Genomic DNA, 27230 nt, shown 5'->3' with positions numbered 1-27230 from the left:
TTCTAAACAAGGTTTCTGTGTTGCCGCGGCAGAAATCGTGAGGTTTTTCGCTTGCATGTCGCACTCCGTTTTGGTCATCTCATCCACAGCTCATTTCTTGGCAGCGTACCAAGATGCTGCGCAGCGATAACGTCGGGGCGCGTTTATCTTTTGATAGCTGCTGCGGTGGCGGGGAGCGAACTTGGCAGAGTGCCCGTGATGGCTTGATTGCACGTACAAGTCTGGTTCGATTTATCACGCCGCGCTTGGGGCGGGCGTCATGATCGCAGCAGCTGACCGCGTGCTTTCGTTGATTCATACATGCAAGGATAAACGACTCCCGAAAAAAAAAAAAAAAAGAAAAAAAAACCTGCCGCTTTTTAATGTTCGAACAGCACAACGATAAGAAAGGATGACTCGCAAAAAAAAAAAAAAAGAACATACAGAGCTGCCGCTTTTTAACGTCCGCAGGCACCATAGCCACCTCAGCCGCCGCGCGCAGAGGGTTCGCAACACACGCTGGAGAAAGTGGCGTCGACACCTGTCTGAAACGGGCTGAGCTGGCTTGGCGCATGCGCAGCGTGTGCTGAAGGAGAGAGATAGCTTGGCGAAAGGATGGGCACACCCACCCATATGGCTTGCAAACATCATCTGTTGGCGCGCGGAAAACGATAACTGCAGATGCGCGCACCTTTGGGGAATGGGCACGGCGCTGTCCAGAACTGTCCCCTCTCATTCCTTCCGCACGTGGCTTGAAAACGGCACACGGCAAACGGCCAAGGGTGATGCGATCATCTTTGGGGAAGGTACACCTTCCAGTGCGTGGTGCGGAGTTCGATGTATCGAACGACCGGTGAAATTAAGTTCGATATATGACGTGGCTTTCCTATACTTTTACATGGGATTTTCAAGGGGATATTCCGTGAGTTCGATATAACCAAAATTCGATATAGCCGGGTTCGATATAACCGGGTTCGACTGTATATTGAGGGCACAGAGATAAGGAAATGGCTTCTTTGTGTACATTAGGCCTTTCTGAATACTACACTGACAAAGAAAAAAAAGTTGCTAAAATTTTTGCACACAGAGAAGTAGTCGAAGCTAGGGAGATTTTTATGTAAATTGAAAACTTTTAGCGGTATCATAAAACCTAATTTTATTTAGGTAATTGCATGCATAGACAAAATTTCATTAACCATTTTGCACATGTTGTAGCCAGTACAGTTTTAACTCATTTGTTTCCTCTAAAAAGCAAGTGTTAACGAAATGTTTGTTTCATTTTTACTGTCATTTTGGCTAATACAAGCCATCTGTTATTTTTTTTTGAAGCAGTAGCAAGCATCAAAGCTGCTTCTACTTGTTGCAGGTTGGCATTGATGAAGTATTTGCCCAAGTTTTGCCTACTCACAAGGCTGAAAAAATTCAGGAGCTTCAGAGCAGAGGCTTCAAAGTGGCCATGGTTGGAGATGGAATCAATGACTCACCTGCCCTAGTACGAGCTGATGTTGGCATTGCTCTCTCGGATGGCACAGATGTGGCAATTGAAGCTGCAGATGTGGTTTTGATTCGGGTGAGAAATGTGTCAGGATCATGTGATGTGGAGATTGTTTTTATAGTTGTTAACACCACAATGATATGCTTCCATTATTTTTTTTAAGAACTCAGTTTTTTGTTACTCAGGGTAGGCAATTATGAGGTTAGGCATTATGAAGCCCATTGCTGCATTTCTTGTACAGTACAGTGTGCACATTTTCTTTTTACTTTTCTTGTCTTATTCGCCTTTTGTCTTGTTTAGATAAGGCCTTCGTTTCTTTCAGTATTTTATCTTAAATCAGTAAAGGCAATACTTTGCAGGAATAGATAAAAAATTGTAGTGTGTGTGTGCGTGTGTGTGTGTGCATGCGTGCGTGCATGCATTGTGGATCATGGCGGATGTGCCTGGTGTTATCGAGTGACCATTGTCATGGTTAAGCGCCTCTTAGCTCTGACTGCATTAAGTTCCTTTACCTGAGCACTGGTCCCATCATGATTGGTGGGTGTTTCACCTTTCTCATTCCCTGGAGCTTTGCAGCCATATGCTTTCAACCACCACCATGCCAACCGATTTCAACCCCACTCTCCTGCCGCACGGCTACTGCCTGTTGTCAGCACTTGAGGTTTGCGCTAGCTGGCTCATGCTGTTTTGAGTTGTATCAGAGATCACCGTGTTGAGAAATGATTGGCCCCGTACGAGCACGTGAGCACCCAGTAAGTGGAATGGCAGCCTGAAACTCAACAATGTCATGTTAAGGAAAGCCTTTAATGCCTCGTCGTTGCTGACAGAAGGTTGTCAGCAGAGGTGTCACGCTTTCGAGAGTGAGAGTTAAAAAATTAATAAACCTTGTCTCCACTGGGAACCAAACCTCCATCCCTTGGATCTCCAGCCCAGCGGTTTACCAACTGCGCCACACCCCAGATCGTGAAACGCTCTTCATAATTCCCCTTGTCTACCATGAGGATGATAGAAAGATTCCACGAGGGACAGATACTGCGCCTTTCTTTTCCTGTAAACAAATTATAGAACGCCAGTGAACTTAGATGCCTTCAATGAAATGCTGGTTGTGTTCAACAAGGGGCGCGCAATGTACTGTCACGACAGGTCATGACGTCACCAGGCGATTCATGCATATACGTAGGTGACACCGCACTCTCCTGCCGCACGGCTACTGCCTGTTGTCAGCACTTGAGGTTTGCGCTAGCTGGCTCATGCTGTTTTGAGTTGTATCAGAGATCACCGTGTTGAGAAATGATTGGCCCCGTATGAGCACGTGAGCACCCATAGTAAGTGTGATGGCAGCCTGAAACTCAACAATGTCATGTTAAGGAAAGCCTTTAATGCCTCATCGTTGCTGACAGAAGGTTGCCAGCAGAGGTGTCACGCTTTCGAGAGTGAGAGTTAAAAAATTAATAAACCTTGTCTCCACTGGGAACCAAACCTCCATCCCTTGGATCTCTAGCCCAGCGGTTTACCAACTGCGCCACACCCCAGATCGTGAAACGCTCTTCATAATTCCTCTTGTCTACCATGAGGATGATAGAAAGATTCTACGAGGGACAGATACTGCGCCTTTCTTTTCCTGTAAACGAATTATAGAACGCCAGTGAACTTTGTTGCCTTCAATGAAATGCTGGTTGTGTTCAACAAGGGGCGCGCGATGTACTGTCACGACAGGTCATGACGTCACCAGGCGATTCATGCATATACGTAGGTGACACCGCCGGGCGTCCGATCCATGCATCCTTGCGGCGCCTTTCATTTGGCATTGCCTCGAATGCCGCACCACACAGCAAACAGAAGCAGACCCAGATGTCCAGGAGGCATTAGTACAGCAGGCATCAGCGGCTTTTGAAATTGGCTTACAGGATAGAAAAGGTGCAGTATCTGTCAGAATTCTCCGCGAACACATGTACCACGCCTTGAAAGAAGAGAGGAAGGTGGGAGGGAAAGTAGAGAGGGAGATAGAGGTGCGGTAATGGAGGGCTATGATCTACCATGCTATAATGGCTTTTGCCTCATCGCATTTTAAGGGTCCAAAGCGCCCTCTAGAATATTTTTCTATCTTATGGATGTTATGAACCTCTGGTTCTGGAACCACGGGGCAGACATTGAAATGTAGTCAGCCTTCAGAGTAAGCTTCACCAATGTCTTCTGTCAGCCCTTGGTGCACAAGCTGCATGCAGAGCAACGCCTCTGTGGTCATGTGCAGATACCTGATGAGGACTTCACCAGCTACTTTGAAGATGTGGTTGACCTCTTCAAGCGTGTGGATGCTGCTATGAATGAGCACACCAACAGCAATCACATTCTTAAATGCATTGAAGGCAGTGCATTTCAGATGCTATTGGCCTTTAGTTCAGCAAGGGTTGTTGACATCGTCCAAAGTAACGCCGAACTCTACAAGAGACATCATATCAGTTGTTTTCTGCTCTCGTTGCCGGAGCCTCTTGCAGCCCTGACCTCTCACTCTACTCTCACCAGCCACTGCTGACCTAAATCAAGCAGTTCATTTGGAAGGAAGTTACCCATCGGCTTTCTCTGGTGCCCCACAGTACCTGTGCAGCCTCTCCTTTTGTGCTGCCATTGCAATGGGCGATCTGAGAAATGGTTGCTGAAGCTCTTCCCACTCCCTATCCCACTTCATCAGCTGCTGCCTTGATGTATGCTAGAGTTTTGGCATATAGCTACCCTACCCCGGTTGCAGCATTCTTGACATGGGCCAAAATGGCCACACGGTTCATGCCTCCGACATTTTACCGTGTCAGCCCAACTTGTGACCAGGACGGCTCCACGAGTGCCTCTGATTCTTCCTTCATCGCCACCTCTGGCACTGTGCAACCCTTGGCACACATCAGACAATCTTTCAGCCTACCTGTCTTGTGGTTTCCTCGGGCACATGGCCCGCCTGTGTTGTCGTCGCATGGCCGCTACCCATGACACTGTTCCTTCAGCAAACCTACCACAGCTGCTCTGTTCTGCACCTCTAGCCTCACTACTGAATGCGTGCGCTACCGCTCTGTGTCCTTTTGCTTCTTGGCATTTCTCTTTCTTGCGCCACCACTCACTGTCACCTATGCAACGTCGACCTGCCACCGATGACAAGGGAAACTAAGTTCTGCAATTTCTGAGATAGGAAGTGCATCCTGTTCGAAAAGTTCAGGCCCTCATCTTTTACCTACGAATGTCATGTAGGACACTGCCAATGCCCGGCTTGTACGTACACTTGTCAACACAGGGGCTGTGATTTCAGTTATTCATGACAGACATTGCCTTCGATACTGGCCAAACTCATTTGGGCTGGACGCGAACCGTCACTTATTGCATTGACACTGGGTCTCATCTGCCCATTCAGCAGCAGACATATCAAGTGTCTGCAGTTGAGCATTACATGTTAAGTGAACAAGTGGAAGACATTCTGTAACATAGTGGCATTCATGGGTAATCATGAAAAAGAAAGGAGAGTCTATAGACCAACACCGATCTGTGACGTAAGCACGATGCGGTGGCACTTCTGTCGCCAGGCTGGGCCGACTGGGGGTCAAAAGTAGTGTTAGCTTCCATAGGAATACATGGAGCTAAAAGATTTCAAAGCAGTTTTCTCATTTCACAGGGCACATATGATGTCGTGATTTAGCACAGAGCAACCATGAACATCCTAGAACAGATCATGAAAGTATGAAATTTTATTACCGAGGCGAAGTATCTTTAAAACACCGTGAAACGTATGGGGGTGCGAGTTGAGAGGTCGATCCATAGAAATATATGTAAACACAACTTACCGCAACATTTTGCTCGGTTCAGCAGTGTTGAACCCTTCTCATTTTTTGGTGAACGTCTTGTACGACGCCCCGACGTCATATTGCATGACACACTACATTTTCTTGCAAGTAATGCAAGTCTGACGACTTGTGGGACCGTTCACAGCATGATAAACTGACCACGCACAGTTGGAGACGACCATGCACTACCGGCGCTGTCGCTAGCAGACGCTCCGGAGCTGGAGGCGGCCGCGGTGGGTATCGCCAGCTGCGCCGTCGTCTGCTGCAATACGCGAATCTTGTTCGGTCCATATTGTCGTATGGCGTTTTACAACTGCTTTTTAAATGTCATTCTGTCCAGGACGTATCTCTGGAGCGACAGTATTATCAAGCTTATTTACCTTATGCGGCAGCATATCAGACTGTAAGCAAAACTGCGCGATTCGCTACACCCAGCTTGCCTTTTGTTTGGTGGTGTCTGGATTCATAACACAGGTTATTCGGGGAGTTTTAAAAGTAGACTGCCTCAGTAATGACGCACCATACTTTATCACACACTTCTTCAAAGTGCTAGTCAACGTTTAAGGACCGGCCACCACTTCTGAAGCTCTGCAAAGCGATAAAAATGTTGCGGTAAGTTGTGTCTACATGTGTTTCTACGAGTTGCCCTCCCAACTCGCACCCCCACATGTTTCTCAGTATTTTAAAAATACTTTTCCTCGGCAATGAGGTTTCATTATTTGACTATCTGTTCTAGGATGTTCATAGTTGCTTTGTACCAAATAACGACTTCACAGGTGCCCCGTGAAATGAGAAAACTGCTCTGGAATATTTCTATTCCATGTATATCTATGGATATATATGGACGCTTACCCTATTTTTCATCCCCAGTCGGCTGCGACGACGCGAGCGCCCCCTTTGTTCGTAAACACGGTGTTGGTCTATAAAATTTTTCATCGATTACTGCCACTTCAACAGGAATATGCACAAGGATGATTATTTTCTGCCACACATTGATGGTGCTCTTGATTGCCTCCAAAGTACAGAGTACTTTACATCCCTGGAATTAGGTTTCAACTACCATCAAGTGCCGATGGCCACCTATGATTGAGAGAAGATGGGATTTGTTACCCTCGACGGCCCTTATGAATTCACAATTATGTCGTTTGGCCTGTGCAACATGCCTGCCACATTCGAAAGGATGATGGATAACATTTAAACTAGCTAGAGTTGCAGAATTGCCTCTGCTTCTTGGGTGACACCATTATATCTTTTCTTCCAATTTTGTCATGCACTTACAACAGGTTTTGACTTGCCTGACTGATGTTTGTGTTCAGTTGAATCTCAAGAAGACCGCTTCAGAGCCCACAAGTTGACCATCCTGTGCCAAATTGTGTCTAAGGAAAATGTTTTCCTGGCCTGGCTAAGCTTCGTGCTGTGGAGGAGTTTGCTCAACTGACTTTAGTTAACAAGCTTCAAAGCTTCCTATGTCTGTGTTCCTATTTTCAGTGCTTCATATGCAAAGCTCCTTGGAGCCAACACCGACCTGCCTGCCTGGTCAGCCAAGTGTGAAGGATCCCTACTCACTGCCCTGTAAAGTCTTCCGACTTCACCACCAATACTCTAACAGACGTTGCCAAGGACAGAGACATGAATGGCGTCGGGGTCTGAGCTGTATTGGCTCAGTGAAACGACAGTTTGATGAATACGTCATTGCCTATGTGTGAAATCATTGACATCAAAAATATGAGAAATATAGAAAAGTTGTTGACATTGTCCTTGTGGTTATTCCCCTACCCCACCCCCTCAGTATACAATTTGCAAGCTGAAGGGTTAACCATTTCACACCTTGAAAAGATTGGGTTAGTGGCGATTTTGGCCCACTCGCATTCATCTTTCACGGTAGCAAATTATGGATGGTTTGAATTAACGAGTTCATATTATTGAGATCTTGCTAGTATTTACTTCACAAGTACTAACAGGATGTAGTTATGTGTGTGAGCCACACATAGAATATGATTTTAGGAGCACTCTCCTTTCTTAGTTATTTTGATGCTTTAATATAAAAAATTTTAGATGCCCGCATGCTCCCGCTGCTCACATTTAATTTGCATACTTGCTGTAACAGTTGTGCTTGGTGAAAACCATTCTAAAAGCACCAACATAATTATTTGGTGAGCATGGCTATGTAATATCAAGAGTATCTGCTGAATGTGTTCTGTGCTTTCAAGAGTGTTTGTTTTCAAGCCTTTTCCATTATGGCGAAAAAATTAATATTTGATTTCAGAACAACCTTTATGATGTAGTAGCTGCCGTGGACCTCTCAAGGAAAACTGTGCGGAGAATTCGAATCAACTTTTTCCTGGCCAGCATCTACAACTTTGTGGGCATTCCTCTTGCAGCAGGTGAGAGTAGCACATGCATTTCCGTTATGTTACTCTTGTCGCTGTTATCTTGCTGTAAATGGTATTTCAACATTACACACACGTCAAGATGTGGCTTTCTTTTTTTGATGATGTTATATTGTCTCAAGGCATATAGGAAGTTGTTAAGAAAAACTTCTTGAGGAGTAATTGTAGACAGTGGCCGAATTCGCTTTCCATCAGAATTGTACTATTTCATTGTGCTGTCCAGTTTGTACAAAATATGTGCATCACTATTTACAAGCGGTAGTTTAAAGGCACAATAAAAATTGGTATAACATATAGCATGGTGCATGTTAAAGAATGAATAAGCTGAAACGGTACGGAATGCAAACCGTTGTGCTGCTATAATCATTTTATTGAATATTGAAGAATTTTAATGCAACTTCTGTTGCTTAAAAATGTGTTTTACTGGCTGTGTTTATCTTATTGTAGTTATAAGGCAGCAGATATTTTAATTACCAGACCTTTCAGCTGTTCTAACTCAAGTAACTATGTTTTCTCCTCAGTTTTTCTTTTTTTTTTTTCTTTTCAGTTGTTGTTTTTGCTCTCATTTCAGCTCTGCTCTAAAAAGACAAGGAAAAAGATCCAATTTATTTTATAATGCATTTTGGAGTATCCAAAATTATGTGATCACCATGGTACGTGGTGTGCATTAACTGATTGCTTACAAGGGCCATATCCAGCGATGGTTTCATTCGGGAACTGGTTCCTTTTGTCGTTCTTAATTGGCTGCCTGTCATCATGTCCGGCATGAGGCAAAACTTCCGGAGGTGGCTCCGCATTTTTCGTCTACGTCACGGGGCGTGGCCACCGCTTCGAAAGGAACCGTGTTGCCGGCTGAGGCAGGAACCTCGGCGAGTTAGTTCACTTCCAGAGGGAACCGATCTGCGCTTGCTATTTATAAACATGGTGCCACGTTTACATTCTCATGACCTTACCCTAGCGGTGGCTCACGCCGCCGTCGCATGAATCCGTCCGTGGTATTTTTTTTTTGCTGAACTTTGCAGCCTTAGTCAACACACGCAGCAAAAAACAAAAATAAATAAAAACGAGAAGGCATCTACTACATATCTGAGGAGGATTTGCAGCAACACTTTAGGCTGCCAAATTAATGCACTAGGAGTGACTAGGTTTTTATTTTATTTATTTATTTATTTACAATATCCTCAGGGCCCGTAAAGGCATTGAAGAGGGGAGTGGGTTAACAACAAAACAAAATAAGCATAACCGTATCGTTTACAAGGATATCTAAAATACAACAATAAATACAAAAAATTATATACAATAAGAAGCAGTGCAAAAAATCCTGTCAGTATACAATATTTAGCTGCTAAAGCAGCACGAAAATTTGAGTTATCATAGATGGAAACAATATCTGCGGGAAGGTGGTTCCATTCAGTCGATGTTCAGGGTATGAATGACTGTAAGAAAGCGTGTGTATTACATTTATCGGGGCCGATTTTATGATGGTGGTCAATGCGATGGGATACATAGTGAGGTTGAAAAAAGAATTCGTCACTCAGGCTAGGATGATGATAGAGCTTGTGGAACAGGACTAAGCGAGATATTTTGCGACGTGATCTTAATGATGGAAGTTGAAGGTCGGACTTCATGGCTGTAATACTTTCGGTTCGGCTGTAATTAGAATAAATGAAACGGACGGAGTTATTTTGAACAAGTTCTATAGCGACGATTAGTTTTTCATAACCTGGATACAATACAGATGATGCTTACTCTAATTTAGGGCGTATTAATGTTTTATATAGCAATAACTTTAATGACGATGAAGCTGTGGAAAGGTACGGCGTAAGTAACCAAGCATGCGGTTAGCGTTGTTAACTACATATTCATAATGGGTTGTCCACGTAAGGTTAGATGAAATAATTATGCCCAGGTACTTATATGAGTTTGTTGATTCCAAAGGAACGTTATTCAAATAGTAAACATGCGGGTCATTAGAAATCTTTGTTACACGCATGCATTTACATTTACTAATATTAAGTTGTATTAACCATTTTTCACACCAGGTAGCAATCGCAGTGAGATCAGTTTGAAGACAGTTAATATCATCTGGGTTTTTGATTTCGCGGAAAATAACGCAATCATCGGCAAAGAGGTGCATATTAGAAGTTATCTTAGAGGGTAGGTCGTTGATGTAAATTAAAAAGAGTAAAGGTCCCAGTACGGATCCTTGAGGTACACCGGAGTTCACATCAGAAAGCGAAGGGTTATGACCGTTAACTGATACGAATTGTGAGCGGTTAGTAAGAAAGCATTCAATCCATTTTAAAACATTCGGCTCAATGTTAAGATGACGAAGTTTGTGAAACAACAGGTTATGACAAACCTTGTCGAAAGCCCTAGAAAAATCTAAAAATATGCAATCAGCAAATGAGGATCGATCTAGAATGTGGTGCAGTTTATGGGTGAAAGATAAGAGCTGAGTCTCACATGAGTACGACTTACGGAAACCATGTTGTGCCATTGTATAGAACGAGTTTGATTCAAGAAATACTGTCACTGCTCTAAAGATTATGTGCTTGAGTAACTTACAGCATGTGCTTGTTAGAAAGATGGGGCGATAATTGTTGGCAATGTTTTTGCTTCCCGGCTTATGAAGAGGAACCACCTTCCCAATCTTCCATTGCGTAGGTAATGTACATGTGTCAAGAGACTGTTGAAAAATCTTTGTTAGTATGATGGAAATGTAAGTGGAAGTGTTTTTCAAAAATTTAGCGTTGATAGAATCGAAACCGGGAGAAGCATGATAGTCGAGATTTTCAATAAGTTTTACAACACCAGCTACGTCTACCAAAATTGGGAACATGGTCGGGTAGTTATAGTTCTGTGATTCAGGAAAGTGAGAACTAGGAGTGCTTGAAAAATTAAAAAAAAATATATCATTTAAGAAAGATGCACATTGGGTGTTGGAAACCTGCCGGCCAGACGAGTTCTGTAATGTAATTAAGTTTTCAGAGGAAGGGTTAACTTTACGGACGTTAGTTTTCAACATGGAAGGCAAAGTATTAGAAAGAAAATTACGCTTAGCGCTTTTTAGGGCGGAGATGTACTCTGAAGAGGCTAGTTTATATGCCGTCCAACGTGAATTAGTAGGCGATGTTTTAGCTGCACGATAGAAGCGTTTCTTTCGGTTAGAAAGGCGTCTGATATGACCGCCGTACCACGGGGCGTGATTATTTGAAATGATGGTGCGGTTTGGAACGTATCTTTCAGTTAAATCTTTTACTTTGGCTGCAAAACTATCCCAGTTTAACTTGTATTACAGCGCGAACCACAAGAAGGGACGACGACAGACAGAGTGAAAAGAGCGCTCTTTTCACTCTGTCTGTCGTCGTCCCTTCTTGTGGTTTGCGCTGTAATACAAGTTAGATATGAACCAACTAGCCCGCCAAGCAACTATCCCAGTTTGTCTGAACAGTACTGTCGTGAAAGTTAATCAAAAAATTGTCCAGAAAGGCCGATAATTCTCTATTGATAGCTTCAAAGTTGGCTTTTTTGTAATCGAAAATCAATTTGCTTTTTTTGTTCGGCTTAGGGCAATCCAGGCTGAGACTGAAGTTTAGCAATGAATGATCACTTATACCGGGTAGAAATATAATATCAACAGCAAGGTTAGGCCAGGTAGTTAGAATCAAATCCAGGGTGTTTGCAACATGGTCGGTGACTCTTGTGGGACACGATACCAATTGTGTTAGGGAGAAAATAGAACAAACGTCTAGAAATTCTTTGGCTTGGGCTGAAAAGGATAAGCTAGGAAAAGGATCGTTCCAAGTAATATTTAGAAAATTAAAATCACCAAGCAAGAATAGGGGGGACGAAGGATATAATGCATAAGCCACGTTGATAGCGTCATGAAAGTCGTTATTAAATGTAGAGGGATATGAAGGGGAGCGATAACATGCACCAAATATCACTTTCACATGACCTAGGGTTACTAGTGACCAGACTATTTCTTGATTAGTGTCTATTTGGATGCGGAATGAGGGAATGTCGCTTGAAATAGCAACAAGAACGCCCCCTCTGCGGTGGCCATTTCGATCACAACGGTAAATTGTGAAGTCACGCGCATTTTCGAAAATTTCAAAATCTTGTATATGTGCAGAAAGCCATGTCTCAGTCAAAACGGTTATGTTTGAAGAACTAGAGTCGACTGCTGATGATAAGGAATCAGATTTATTAACGACGCTTCTAATATTAGTAAAAGGAACAGAAACGGGAGCTACTCTTAAATGGCTACTACCCTTCACTCTCTCCTATGTTGCGGCTTCGTTAAACAAGGTAGCATCGGTATTAACGTTGCTATCGCTTGACTTTTTTTTCTTAACACTGCAAGAAATGGGATCGTAAATGTAGCACTTGTGGTTTAGAAGCATTTTGTTGTAACGTAATTTAAACTTGGGAGACCCATCCAGACTGTTGCCAAATTCGATTAATTTTTTACGAGCGAGACGGGTAGAGGCCGAGAAGTCTTCACTAACACCAATGTCCTTGTCTTTGAAATCACTACGCACAGCAAGTATCTTTTATTTTATTTTGTAGTTGCCGAACCTAACAATGATCGGACGACACTTATTAGGCGCAAAGGAACCTATGCGATGCGCGCTATCAGTTGAGTCTGCTGAAAATGTGGATAATGACGAGTTTAGAAGCGATGTTATTTTTGCTTCAGTTTCCTGCCAAGATTCTTCTAGTTCATCGAGCCGGGATTGACATTGGTTATTTTGCGTTGACATTTCATGTACAGAAGACTGAATAGCGGAAAAATCGGCGTCGTACTGCTCGAACACTTTGGTTTTTTCTTTAAGTCGTCTATTCTTTTGTGAATACTGGCGATTTTAGTTTCCATGTTCTTTTGACTATTCTTGATAGATTTGATATCAGCCGCCAATTCAACGTGACTTTTCGAAGTTTGCAGTGAGCGAGAGTGAACATCTTTCAGTAAACGAAAAAGAGTGTTAATTTGCTCAGCAGGATCGTCCGGCAATGAGTCGATTTCCATAAGTGATTCGGATCGCGTATTAGGGCCAGGGTTGGACTCAATGTCCTCGGAGCAGAGCAATAACAGCGCTACAGAGAAGCACTCGCAAATTGGTTCACAGAACACCTGTGGGCACGGGAACAGTAAAAGGAAGGGGTCGTCGCATTTCTTTGTAAATAATGGAAAGGTTGCACACACCTGCATTGTAGGAGGATGAGCGTAAAACATCATGCCACAAGCTCTGCCCCTGTGCCCACTGAAGGTGAAACAGACAGGCAGTCCACTTGTATCGGCTGTCGAAGATGATGGCATGGTTGATGCGGCTGGTAGATCGTAGGCGGGCATCACGGCAGGAACTGGGCTGAAGAAGGCCACCGTATCACTTTCGTCTTTGGTGATGCTTCTAACATGTGTCGAGCCTCAGGATGATGCTGACGGCCAAAACGCGAAAAGCGCAAGTAGAACCTGCATTGTAGGAGGATTAGCATAAACCATCATGCTGCAAGCTCTGCCCCCATGCCCACTTTGCCAGGCTGTAACAGATCTCAAAATACATGTATCAAAATACATCACAGAAAGAATTCACCCGCCAACTCCTGCTAATATGGCTAAGACAGTGCCAATCATGAAGGGAAGTGAAGACAAAGGGGTAGGCCGGGCTACCGTCAGAAGTAAAGGTGCTCTACGCTCTTCGATCGCTGCTTTGCGATCAGGAGCTCTCGGTCAACAGCTGTATGACCATTTGAATCCCACAGTGGTAGAGACAAATAATTTGCATCCGTAAGTGTTGTGGGCTGGGTTTTTTTTTTTTTTCCTTCTACATCAGCAGATAAGGAGCAGATGGTGGCCGGCTGGATCGAGTACGGTTGGATTTCCTGTGTCATCGGCTGCGTCCTACATTGACAGCTATTCATGGAAAGTTCACTCACACTCATGACGCTTGAGCAGTCAATAAGGCTGAGGACACTGCCCCGCTGCGTAGGCAGGTGTTCGTGCCGGCGTGGTGCCCATATCAAGCAGCTAGACGGCTGCAGCAACCCCTCGGTCATAGAGCTAGCGTGATTCGAACTGCATCATTATCGGCAGTGTAGACCTAGTTCTTAGGATATGTGCCATTTTGTGCGAAAGAAGAACTTATAAAGACCTCACTGTGCAAGGAAGCAGACGCCGACGCCACGCGTGCGGCACCATTTAGCGGTGGAAAAAGTACTCATGAGCAAAGAAAATTGCTCGGCAGTTGTTAACGGGAAGTTTCCAACAATATTTCGGTCTGTTATTTACTAGTTTGAATTACTATGGCAATTATTAGATTTATTTCGTGCAACACCACTTCGGTACACATATTTGGTCCCAGAAAATGCCACATACTCATGGCGGACACGCCTACGATTTGGCGCCTGGCTGCTGCCTTTTTCGTGCTCCCCATGAGGTGGCACTTGCTGTCTTGCTGACGTCAAATTGACGTCATCGTGAAAGAGAACGGTTCTCGAAAGGAACCTCTGCTGGATACGGCCCCAATAATCAGATGGAACAACCCACTCCCAATCATTGCCCCATTTTATGGCGGAAAGGGTGGAGAGGGGATGTTAACATCATAAGCATTCCCTGTGCTGCATCCCTGGCTCCATTTGGGTCATGTGACAATTTAATAGGGCCCAGCACAAACAAGGTTTTTGCTTTTGCACAGTTAGGACAGCAGAAGCTGGACGTTAGAACTGATCTGACTAGCCGCACAATTGGCCAATCGTGTGCCGATGTAGCCAGCACACAGTCATTACATGAGCCAGTGATTGTGACTCGTTACGAGGCGTGTTGAAATTTTGTTTTTTCAGCTGGACATTTTCACAAATGAAAAAGTTACACTGTTCTGTTCATAAAGCTAAATGCAAAAAACTGTCAAAGTTGAAAGCGCAGTAAGTTGCTTTCACAGGTGCTCTGTGGTCTTAATGTTTTGTTCTGGCTAGTAGGAAAGTATGAGCAGGTTTCCACATTTTACAGTCGTCTTAGATTTTCAACTGTAATTCTTTCCATGTGATGGGATGCAAATTTGCTGGCACTACTTTGATAATTCTGTGCAACCGGGATCAAAATCCTGAAGCCAGAAGATTTTCGTCTCAGCAACAAAATGAAGCCATCACGGCACCATTAAAGACGGTGAAATGCTGTGAGACAGTTTGTTTCTGTGATAAGAAAAACTTTCCTAACATTTTAAATGCCCTTTGGCCTTTAATGATGGCATGACGGCTCCATTTTACGGCTGAAACAAAAATCCTTTGACTTCGACTTTGGCCAAAGCTGTACATAACATAGTGAAGCTTAAAAAGCAATTTCAAACTTTCTTTTTTATCTCCAAGCTTCCAGCTCCATTGGAGAGTCGTACTGGCTGAATATATAGTACATAAAATTTTTAAGAAATATCAGTAGGCTGCCATTCGTCACTTGGAGGTTTGTGTAAAGGTCACTTCTGCCCATTCTTTTGCTGTTGCCACTTCCTTCTGTGTTGATTGATTTTGTTCACATGCAGCTGCGGGAATAAGCGTTGGCTGCAGCGTTGCATTCAGTTCCCTTGAAGGTACTTGCTGAAGGTAGAAAAAGAAATGCTTTAATGTGTTTGTATCACCTTGCATCTGTTTTTCACTTGAAAATCTCTAAATTTATTATTTATCTCGAAAGGTGTGTTCATGCCACTTGGCATTGCCCTGTTGCCATGGATGGGAGCTGCTGCTATGGCCCTGTCCTCTGTTTCTGTGGTCACATCATCTTTACTGTTGCACTTGTAAGTTTGACCTCTGCATTCCATTGCTCCAACAAAAAAAAAAAAAAAAAAAAAAAAAAAAAAAAAAAAAAAAAAAAAGAAGATTTTCGTGTGTTGCAGGACATCAAAAAATGTGTTTTTCTTTGTTTCAGAAAATTATATGGCATCGTCTTGTTGATGGCTTTGAACTCCCCATTAGGGCTAACCACCCAAGCGATAATTAAAATGTTAATTAGTGGGAATTATTCAATTAGCTGGATAATTAGAGGAGCTTTGCAGTGTGTTGTGCCCACCATGGCAGAGCACCAGCAAATATTTTCTTTCTATTTTATACCCACTGTTTATTAAAATTACTAGTCTTCCCTGAAACACCCTGTACAACTTCAAGTAATGAGGGTTAGCTGTGAGCACTTTCAAGGTAACTTTTTTAAAATTAATTCTTATTATGCATTGTTCTTTCTAGTCTCAATGCAAAAACTGCATGCTATAACGAAAACCGGGATGTATTGAAAAATCGCTGACATTTTAAAATTTCGTTATAACCAGATTTAACTTTACTTTTAAAGTGTGATGCATGCAGTTAGATAAGGGGGAGTGAATCATCTAGTATTGATGGTAACAATCTTTATTTTTTTCATTATTAGCTTGTTTGCAGTTCTTTGCATAAGAGCTGTATTTAGTGAAAAAAAAAAAAAGAAAAAGGTGATATCAGTTTGACCTAATGCTCGCATGAAAGGAGCTTACTGAATGCTGTCATGGATCATGAGTGTGTTGTAATTTGGCCTCTTTACTCGATGCCTCCTCAGTAATCACCTGTTAAGCAAAAACGTAAATATTTAGGTGTCACTTTTTATCACATAAACAATCTAAAGAAGAAAGCTTCCCAAGCCCTTAATGTACTGAAAAGTTTGTTGCAAAAACGCTAGGGATCCGATAGGGCATGCCTGTTACGTATTTATTGTTCTCTGGTACGCTTCAAGTTAGGCTATGGCCACATAGTATACGATTCAGCAAGACCATCCCACTTGAAATGATTAGATCCAGTCCATCATCTTGGTTTACAGCTACCATTCGGTGCTTATAGAACATCCCCAATAGCCAACCTTTATGTAGAGGCAAATGAACCTGCCTTAGAAGATCGAACTGACTAACTTATACCTACATCCTCAAAATCCATTCTCAGCCTAAACATCTGTTTTTCTGTTGTGATAAAATGCCCATCCCAAGTACTCAACAGCAAGCCCAAGGAAATTTAGCCACTGCTTTTACGGTTCAAACAAAAATGCCAAGGGTTAGGTACAATCGAACCCGGATATATCGAACTCGAAGGGGACCGCGAAATGGTATATATAATTTGATATACAGAAATTGGCTTGAGACGCCATTTGCGATCGGGCAAAGTGATACTGTATTTGTCGCATAATCAACCCACTCGCATAATGAACCCACCCTCCACTTTTGCACCTGAGAATTAAAAAAAAAAAAAAGTGTTCGGTGGCGCGTCCCTTCGTTTCGGCTGTCGCATTCAGAGCTTATTGGTAATGCGCCAAGATGCTGCGTAGCAATAACGTCGCGGCGTGTTTATCTTTTGACTATACTTTTGATAGATCCTGCGGTGGCGAGAAGCGAACTTGGCAGAGTGCCCGTGATGGCTTGATTGCACAAGCCTGGTTCGATTTATCACGCCGCGCTTCTGTTTTGGATTTGGATGTAATGCACTTGTGTCTTGTTTGTTTCTTACTGATTTGCTCTGCAGTAACTTTACTATGTGCCAATGTGTGTGTGTGTTTTCTTCTTTTTCTTTGCTTTGTTGTTGTTCTCTCGGTGGACCATAATTTGTTAACGTACGTGATGTACCCACTCCTGTCTTGGCTACCAAAAGGTGGCCGGCAGTATTGAATAAATAAATAAATAAGAGTATCTCGCGCTGCTAGAAGAATACAGAAATTACATGGCATTCTATACTGAAAGGTGAAAAACTGAAGCCATGTTGAAAGTGCAATAACAGGGTATCTAGCAACTGGGAAAACCTGGAAAACCGGGAATTGTCAGGGCAATTTAATGCACGGGGAAAAGCCAGGGAAATGTCAGGGAAACCATAAAAAATTTTGCCAAGTCAGGGAAAATGGCATGATATATTTTGCTGTGCATTTTCATTTTAAGCTGGCGCACAACAAGTATGTTATTCATGCAGACTTCTTTTTTTTTTGTGCTGATCGCGCTGCCTCCACTGCGGCTATGCAGCAAGACGAGGCACAATATATTACATTGATGCCAGCGCATGGCTGAGCTGCCGCAATAGAAGAAGCAGTACGCACGTGAGTTGGGTACTGAATAAAATATGTGGAAGTGCTGCGTGAGAGTAGTACGTGACAAAAAGCAGGAATAATTGCGCCGGCAGCGGCCAGTGCGAAAGCGACCGGCGAGCTGAGCTACAGCTGAGGTCCGTTGTGACACTCCAGCGGTTGACCACTCATGTCTTCACAATCTCGCCGCAGATGCTGCGCTTCGTGTGCGCGATAAAATTGCTTAACACTCATTTGTCCACAATCATGAATTCGGTACCTGCATCGCATTCCCGCTAACGCCGACGTGAAACTCACAATGGATCGCAGACTTAACCCAACAGAATGGACTTCTACTGTAGAGCAGTACGCGGCGGTGGCATCAACTCAGTGTACCGTGATCCGGGATGCAATTCACTCTGTAATTTGAACCCACAGTGGCGTCATCGGGCAGCATGGTTGATGTTCCCTGCACATCTAACAAGTCTGTCGGCTGTAACTCAGGTCTCGACGGCACGCTTGTGGCCGGCATCTTCAGGTTTTTGTTCCACGACCGTTTCTTACGGCTTTCAAAGGCTCGTTGTGAGCACGGTTATAATCTACTATTTTCCCGCATCTCGATCGCAAGGAAACACTGCACAAAGCTGTGCATCGAGAAACACTAGTGCAAACGTAGACGTCCATGAAGTGGCGGCCACAGTGGCGAATGCAAAACAGCAAGAAAAAAGCAATGACGTGCCGATCACGCCTGCCAAGCGCGCTGCGGGAGAGTTAATCAGAGACCATAGCGCAAATTGTGCACAAAGAAAAGTTTTAAACCAAGCCAAGATAGCAATGATCTGCCGGCTGCAATGACCGCGGCGCGCAGGGGGGAATTTTGAACAAAATTTCTCTTTTCGCAGGGCATTTCGTGGCTGTCATGACGTTTTAAAAGCCGATTATATCGCATTTCCTGACCGAATTCAGTGTTAATAATTTGAGTGCAGGTGCTCGAAAAAATAAACATTCCGAAAAAAGTGTTTTTGTTTTTTGTTTTTTTTCAAAATCGATTTTTGGCCGTTTTCAGCCGAACTCTACGGCTGTTATATTTAAGAATTTTCGCTATGCATGTCTTCAGATAATTTTATTTTGCAGCTGATTATGCATTTATCAACAATCTGAAAGTTCGCAACTTCGATGCAGTTTCCTTTAATGGCCGCAGGCGCCGCCACTATTATGCACATAGACACTCTCAGCACGCTCTCCCTCGAGATTGGACGAGGCACCCTATATACACCCGAATTTTTACCAATCAAAATCGCCGTTTTTTGATACATGGGGTCTATAGGAAATTTCAAAACTCTTAGTATCAAAGAGCTCTGCTGAGGCTGGCGTCAGTGCGCTTTTAATTTTCAGTAAACGTGCGACGTTTTTACCCATCATTAACACTAATAACAGCCTTTCACTACTGTAAATTGGAGAATATGATTAATAAAGAGAATTTTTGGGGGACTTATTCGTCCGTGCTTATTATCATCCGCAGCTACGTTTTTGAGCTTCTTCACTCGTCTGGGAATTTAACCTGAAATAGTCAGGGAAAACCTGGAAAAGTCAGTGATTTTGGAAATAGTAGTTAGCTAGACACCCTGAATAATACAAGACAAAACTGAAAACGCAAAAAGGCTGCCTTAACGTACAACAGTTTTACAACTCGACTGCATCAACAGCCTCCACCTCCGCTGCGGCTCGCATGATGTGTCTACGAGGGAGTGGAGAAAGGAGGGTGGAGGAAAAATTGGTCAATTGGTCTTGGGGAGAGCGCGTGCGGTCATAGATTGTTTGCGCCGCTACCAAGCAAAGAGGCACTTGCGTGCCTTCACGCATGTTCCCGCTCACCCACCGCTGTTGCCCCAGGAAATCGACTCTGCTTTGCGTTGCCAGCATGGCCCACTGTTTCCGCTACCAACACGTGGGAGCCTGGCAGATGCCACATGGCAACGATAGACACATACTGCTCGCGGGCCCCCCGTGTTCTTTTGAAGGGGAGGCTTCACTATGGGGCGGAAACTTCCTATACCTTCCAGCGGCCACGAATTACAGTGCTAGCGGCAATTTTTTCTTCAGTTACAGTTTATCATTTAGAGGCCCAACTATGGGCTGAACCACGTTTGGCTCTGGGGGAAGGGTAATTCACACAGCGGGCACTTTTAAATGCGCTCTAAAAAGCGGGGGGGGGGGGGGGTTTGTGTGGTCTTCAGAGATTGTACGGTGTATGCGCGTATGTGCTCGAGCGAGCTACGTTTAATGCACCTTTTCACCTACTTTGCCATTGCTGCTGGAAACTGGTCGTAGTGTCGCATCTGGCATGACCAGCTTGCAGCAGCAATGGCAAAGTAGGTGAAGTGCATTGAAGTCAGCTCGCTCGTGGGCATACGCGTGCACGGAGTGCGATCTCTGGAGAGTGCACATCAGCCAAACACTACGTTCAGCATGATCTGCTGGCAGCAGCAATGGCAGATTGGGGAAAAAAGTGCATTAAAACTTGAGAGAGCTCTTTCGCATGCGACCTCACTCGTGAACAGCTAGCATTCACTGAAGCAATAAGAGAGTGCTTAAATACACAACTGAATGCCTTGCACGCCCTTTATTCAAAATTTGCACGTGAGCTGAATCTCTGTTCTGAAAATGGGACATTCATGAAAACGCAGCATACATAAAATACATACATCATGTGCAGGCGAACAGACACTGTGTGCACTCGTCTTCATGTGCTCGGCCATCCACTGTCTTCAAAGACGTACCGGCTATTCTGTGTGTCGATCCAAGTTATATTTGAACAATTTTGAAAAGAAACAATGCATAAGTGGTGCTGTCCAAAGCTAAGTGCTGCCCTTCAGTGACTCATAGGAATCTTAAAAGGCTCGGGCTGGCGCTTCACGAGATAGGGACAGATTTTGAGTGTCAAGGGCACAAAACCAAACACTTGTAGGTGTGGTTGCACTGACATGATGAAATTACCAGCACGTGAAGGAACAACACAATAAAGTGACCGGAGACCAAAATCTGCACACCAACAGCAACACCGGCAAAGCGGCTGGCGAAGCTCCCAAAACACACACACACCATTCAAATGACACCAACGACTCGCGATCCAATGGTCGCGGGGTGGCGGCGGCGCGGCAGTCGAAAATTCATAAAGAACAGACAAGAGACGGAAAAGAGATAGATCGAGAGAAAAGAAGTGTAGGCTTTTCCTCCTCGCGCTTACACCTCGGCCTCCAAGGCTAAAGAGGTTCGTCGAATGAGCCGGGACTGACGTGGGTCGCACTTTCCTCCCTGTGGCTTCACTACATCATGTAAAGCCAAAGTCACCATGCATTGCACAAGCCGCTACTGCGCATGGGCCGTATCCATAGCAACCAGCTGCACCGTTCCACAGGTATTCCGCCACTACGCTTGCTACAGAGAGGAGGGGGAGCATAGTAGCATCCCAGCAGATGCACGCGCTGGCGCGGAGAGTAGAAAGGTAGTTTCCGCACTGTGCATGCACGTGCCACCACAGAGAGCTGAGTTTAGCAGGAAAGCGTCTGTCAGCATCACATGAGTAGGACATAAAAATGAATTCTGTCTATTTTTCTTTTCTGTAAATTTTTGCTGCTTTTAAGCGTGAAGTATTGTAGTGCCAAGTTCCAAAAACGAAAGCAAGGGAGACTGTTGCGTTTGCCCTGTAGATGCACCATCGGCGCTGATACATAGCATGTTAATTTTATCAACTGCGGTCGCTCGTTGCTATCATTAGACGTTTCTCTCACGTCAATACATGTTTTATGGTCCTAAAAAAGGTTCTGCCAAACTTCCAGTAATTCAGCACTAGCTAACAGATAGTCAACGTCGAGAGTTTGTTACATCAAGGTCAACCGCCACAACATGTTTGTTACATAGAGTTTTCAAATACACGCAATTCAACAGGGGCAATGTTGGGGAATTGGCAAACTGCGTAATATCGAGGAATTATTTGCATGGAGGTTCCTTACATAAAGGTTTAAATGTTAAAGAAATGCCACATGGTGCATTTTCTACATCAATATTAGGCAATTGGTTTCTCTTTCTCATGTGTAATTTATTTTTAAATTGCCACATGTACATATGAATTGTGTTTTTATTGAAGGCTAGTGGCAGTGCCGTTTATCCTTCGTTTTTCTGGAGCGTCCTTCCTGTCACTTTGCTAATTTAGACACTGCTTATATAATTGCACAGAAGGGGACTAATGTGTTCAAACTTGTGTGACTGTCTTGATCTCTGGTGCTTTCATAATCTGCATCATGCACCTTGCTTTTTGTGTATTTTATGTGCAGGTATCAAAAGCCCGTCCTGGCTAAAACTGCTTGCCTGAGTGAGCCAAAATGGTCACCAAAAAAGGACATAAACCAAGCTGAAGACATTTCAGACAGTGCCAAGCATCTCACTGCAGCAGTGGCCAAGAATACCTCCATCCATAGTTTTCCTCTGAGAGACTCATTTTTGCCAGAAGTGTGCATCCAGCGAGAACATGAATCACTAGGCAATGAGAACATACAGCACCTACTTTAAGTTGCAGAAAGTGTACCTTTCCGCTCTTTTTTTTAATTCACTTTTGGTAATATAATGTTTACTATATTTTCAATGTTTGGAAAGCTTGTTATGCACGGGCAAGCATTTCTTGGGTGCCCTTATACATTGTATATTTTGATACCAAAGTGCCAGTTTTGAAGTATTTATTCCTTTGCAAAAAAGTGTGCTGATGGACAGAACACCTAGTCATTTGCATAATATTTGAAAGTTTTCTGGTATTCTTGCTGCACTTGCGTGGATACTTGAGCTTATTTACTCGCTGCAAAATAGCTTTGTGGTTTTGTGGTTTTTGCAGTGAGCGTCGCTTTTAATTTACAATGTAAAGGCTGCAAAATGGCTTTCAATCGCATAGGCTTATGTACTGTGTGCGCATGTACTTGTTAAATAGCATTGTTGCTATTTAAAAGCTTCGCAATATATTGTATCGGTACCACCAGCCTTATTTACTGCTCGCACTTCGAAACCAAGAGGTATAGCTTCTCTCAGGGGAGCAAGTATGGTTTCCCCGCTTGCCTGATGCTGGTGGCCAAACATGTCCCTGCAATATGGTCGCTAATGCTGCAGAGTGTAAGCCGGCCACACACAGAGGGCCTTGCTCTTAATAGGCAAGGAATGTGACACATGCTAACATGAATGACATTTATTGCTGCTAAAACATGTGGGGTTAGGTGAAACCTCCGCGCGCATAATGCCGGTTTGCCTCAGAGCAAGCTCAGAGCACAGCCAGCATTCACCACGTGGCCTGCACTCTCACTTCAAAAGAAAAGAGGCTCGTTAAGGGTACAAGTGCTTATTACACAGCAAGCTTCATTACAAAACACAGCACCCCAGACATCAGTACATATCATGGCCCCAGGTCCATATTCAGGGTTTACTTCATTTTCAGAAGTGTCATCTCCCTGACCTGAAGTCATCTGATTGGTGGAAACAACACTGGAACCTGAAGTGGTAGTGACATTTGGCTGTAGTGCTTTCATGGATCAGATGACTCAAGGTCAGGGAGATAGCGACACTTCTGAACTTACAAACTCTGAATACGGACCCTGCCGCAGCACCCAAGTGGAGCCATGAAGCCACTGGCACAAGGTAGAAACTATCACCCAAATGATTTATTGCTACAACTGAGGCAGCATATAAAGAAACCAGACGAGTAAGTAGTAACAAAAAAAAAAAAAATCATACAACCCAATTGAAATCATGCATTGCCATTGATTAAGATACGCACATTCTTTTGGGAAGAGAGGTATCGACGGGCTGCTGATGCATGTATGTATCACTCAGCCTTTTGTATACTGTAGGCCTTGGAAATGAGCCTGGAGGTCTTATCTTTATACAGGGCAGTGGTCCGATTGAAAAGTGCTTCACATTTCCTCACTGCGTTCAATGGTTTCTGTATGACCATTTCTCTATGCCTTTTGCATGTTCACGCAGCCAATTTTTTATGCAGCAATATCAAAATCAAATCGCGAATACAAACAACATAACAGAAATTGCTGCTATGTTTCGAAGTGTGAAGGTGTGAAGCCTACCACTCCATATCAGTTTGCATTCAGCTCTGCTCATCAAATGGAAATAACGCAGAGTAAACGAACAATTCAGTCTCTGCTAGCACTTATATAGGGTGATAAGGCTGCAGCTATTAATACCGGTTCGGATCTAAACTTGGTACCATACTTGTCGGAAACGGTTCATGCCTGTCCCACCCACAAATGGCACACGCATCTTACTCCAGTCTGCAGTATAAGGGAAAGAGCAAGCTATACTAAGGCAGATGTGCTTGGTTAAAGTCATTTGGCACATATCAGAGGGTGAAAAATCTGGCTTGTCAAGGCTGTCACATATGAATAACAAGGATCCTGTAGCGCCCCTCGCGCTGCTTATCGCAAGCCACTGCACGGCGCGGGAAAAGAGAAAAGGTTTGCACTAGGCGCCTCAGCGCGAGCAGCGCAATAAAAAAAAAAAAAAAAAAGCAGTTCGAAACTGAACGCTGTCGGAGCTGGTTATTCCTCGTCTTAGCTCCGACATATTTGATGACACGTTGAAGGCGGCTCTCTTTGACCGCAAATCGGCGTCCGAGCGCAGCCGCCTCCAGCAGCTCGATCGCCGTTACAGAACTCTGTGATAGCCGTCCTTCGCAGCTCCTCCATCGCATGCGACAGCTGCTTGGGGACTCCCCCTGAGTTGCGTGAGTCGTTTCTCCAGCGACTTCCCCAGAACATGGTCCATCGTCCTTGCGACGGCGGGTGATATATCACGGACAAGCTCGCCCGAAGCGTATTTCCGAACTGTAAACCGCCCAACACCGAATAAAAACATAACCAAAACAAAACATGCCCTTCACGCTTTTTCATTTTAAGCTGGCGCACACCAAATAGGTTATTGCCGATTTTTTTCTTCTTTTCCTTTTTCTGAGCGCAGCCCCGCGCCGCAAGGCGAGGCGCGGTATGTTACTTTGGCGCCACCAATATGCACTTGAGTACTCAATAGAATATGCGGAAGCGCTTCGTGGGAGTAGCACGCGAAAAAAAAAACGAAAAAAAAAAAACGAGGGTCTCGGGTGTCTCGTCAGGATATTGCAGGCGAAAGCCTACCCTTCCTATTCTATAATTTTGCCTCCCATCGTTAGCCTCTTGTCGGCATTCGTTGCAGTGCTACATATAATTTGCTTACAGGAAAGGAAAGGCGCAGTATCCATCACAGTTTCTCCGGCAAGTGTGAGTTAATTTGGACGGCACACCATCATACTCCTGTCGCGTGGCGTTCCTTGGCGCGCGTTCAAGTGATATGTGGCATTGCAGATAGCAGGAACGCATCCCGCCATCGGCCAATCAGAACGCCGCAAAAGCAGGATACACTTTGTCCACGACAGTATGAGCCATTAAAGGCTTTCGCCTTAAAAGCAGGAATAATCGCGCCGGCAGCGGCCAGCGCGAAAGCGATGGGCGAGCTACAGCTGAGGTCCGTTGTGACACGTACTCCAACTGTTGACCGCTCACGTCTTCGTGATCTCCGCAGGTTCCGCGCTTCGTATGTGCGATAGAATGATAAAATTGCTTAACATTTTCATCTCCGCAATTACGAACTCGGTACCGGCATCGCATTCCGCGCTAACGGCGAGGTGAAACTCGCGTTGGATCGCGGACTTAATTCTTAACAGAACGGACTTTGCGCCGGCTCCGCTGTAGACGTAGTACGCGGCGGTGGCGTCAATTCAAAACGCAACGTGATCCGGGCTGCAATTCGCGCTGTAATTTGAACCCGCGGTGTCGTCATCGGGCAGCGTGGTTGATGTTCCCTGCACAAACTCTGGCACCGGCTGTAACTCGGGTCCCGACGGCACGCTTGTGGCCGCGGCGTCTTCTGGTTTTTGTTACACGCCCATTTCTTACAGCTTCCAAAGGCTCGTTGCGTGCACGGTTACAATCTACTGTTTTCCGGCATCTCGATCGCAAGGAAAAAAACTTCACAAACCGGTGCATCGAGGACACGAGCGTAAACGGACGCGCATGAACCGGCGGCCGCGGCGGCGAACACATAAGAGCAAGAAAAAAAAAACAAAACAAAAACAAATGACGCACCGATCACACCAGCCAGTGTACTATAAGCCAGTGGGAGACGCGGAACGCCCCGCTTGAAAAGCGCGCCCGCCACGTGAGAGCTAATCATGCTAATCATAGACCATAAAAGGCCTTCGGAAATACGGCGCGCGCAGCCAGTCTGCTTGAGCGGAGCTATTTTGAGATAACGTAAATTGCGAACAAAGAAAACAGTTTTAAATAATTCTTACACCGTGCTTTAAACCAAGCCTGAGTTGGCGGTGATCGGCAATAAAATCGGCCGGCTGCAACGCCTGCGGCGCATGTGGGAATTTCGAACAAAATTCCTCTTTTTGGAGGGCATTTCGTGGCTGCCATGACGCTTTGAAAGCCGATCTTATCGCATAATTCCTGACCGAATTCATCGTTAATAATTTGATTGCAGGTGCTCGAAAGGATAAACGTTCCAAAAATGAGTTTTTCTCAAAATCGATTTTTGACCGTTTTCGGACGATAACGGCCGATCGCCCGACGACGGCCGCCAGTACAGTGTGCACGTGCGTGCGTCGTGAATAGTTGCATGGACGCAGAGCTATTGCGGAGGCCCGCCCGATGTCTCAGTGACCCTAAGATAGTTGCAGGTGGGCCTCAAGCAAACTACTGTATAATGTACTATCGGCCGGAAAATAAAATGGACCACCGCTCAGGGTAGCAGAGTGGCTGCGGGGCCGCACAGGGGCGCTGTTATCTCGCGCCGCTTAAAACCCCTTGATACTTTGAAAGTTACGCCAACGATTGAACTTTGCCGCCGCCGCGCTACCTCCTCGCCTCCTACTCGCTCCTTGCGCGCCGCTTCGCTGAAGGCCGGCTCTCCGCCCGATTTCCTGAGCGACGATTGGTCTCCCTGCCGTTGCCCTTGGAAACCGACGCGCGTCCGGCGCTTTCCTTGTGTTTTCTTTTTCCTTCGCGCCATTTTTCTCCTAGTCTCGGCGAGCGAATATTGCGCGCTGTGCTTTTATTGCAGCGTGCAAGCTCTATGCCGTGCTGTTGCGCGTACAACTGCAGCAAGCGGCCTGAAGATGGTTATGCGGTAATCATGATATCTCAAGGCAAGCGTGACGGCTTGCGCACGAGTCAATAGATTCACAAGATTAGTCGAAAGACGTTTATTCCTAGAAAGAACAGAGTTGTTTGCGACGAAATGTGCCTTTCTCACTCCCCGTAATAACGCGTCACCTGACGCTGCGTTTTTTATTCCTGCTTGCTCCTCAATATTTTTGCGCCGGCAACATGTTCACTGTATAAAAATAAGATTGTCCTCTGCAGCATGCTGAATATTCTGCGAGGCTCCAAGGCTCCATCATT

General features: G+C 44.7%; 1 protein-coding gene across 2 annotated transcripts in view; it reads left to right on the top strand.

Annotated features, from left to right (window-relative positions):
* LOC146204725 (copper-transporting ATPase 2-like) overlaps window positions 1–22759 on the top strand; it is a 77381-nt gene extending 54622 nt beyond the window's left edge. The window contains exons 18-21 of one of the 2 annotated variants that reach the window (XM_084589442.1): window positions 1346–1549; window positions 7562–7679; window positions 15373–15475; window positions 22074–22759. In XM_084589442.1, coding sequence (XP_084445568.1) covers window positions 1346–1549; window positions 7562–7679; window positions 15373–15475; window positions 22074–22308 — 660 coding nt within the window. In that variant the 3' untranslated portion in view covers window positions 22309–22759. Of the gene's footprint in view, window positions 1–1345; window positions 1550–6783; window positions 7127–7561; window positions 7680–15372; window positions 15476–22073 lie in introns of those variants that run through there. The other variant, XM_084589443.1, reaches the window with a different exon arrangement.
* Window positions 22760–27230: the final 4471 nt, after the last annotated feature.

Source organism: Amblyomma maculatum, chromosome 1, assembly GCF_055883805.1.
Source record: "Amblyomma maculatum isolate TAMU_Amacu chromosome 1, ASM5588380v1, whole genome shotgun sequence".
In the NCBI taxonomy this organism is placed as follows: domain Eukaryota; kingdom Metazoa; phylum Arthropoda; class Arachnida; order Ixodida; family Ixodidae; genus Amblyomma; species Amblyomma maculatum.
This window is presented reverse-complemented; position numbering and strand designations above follow the sequence as displayed.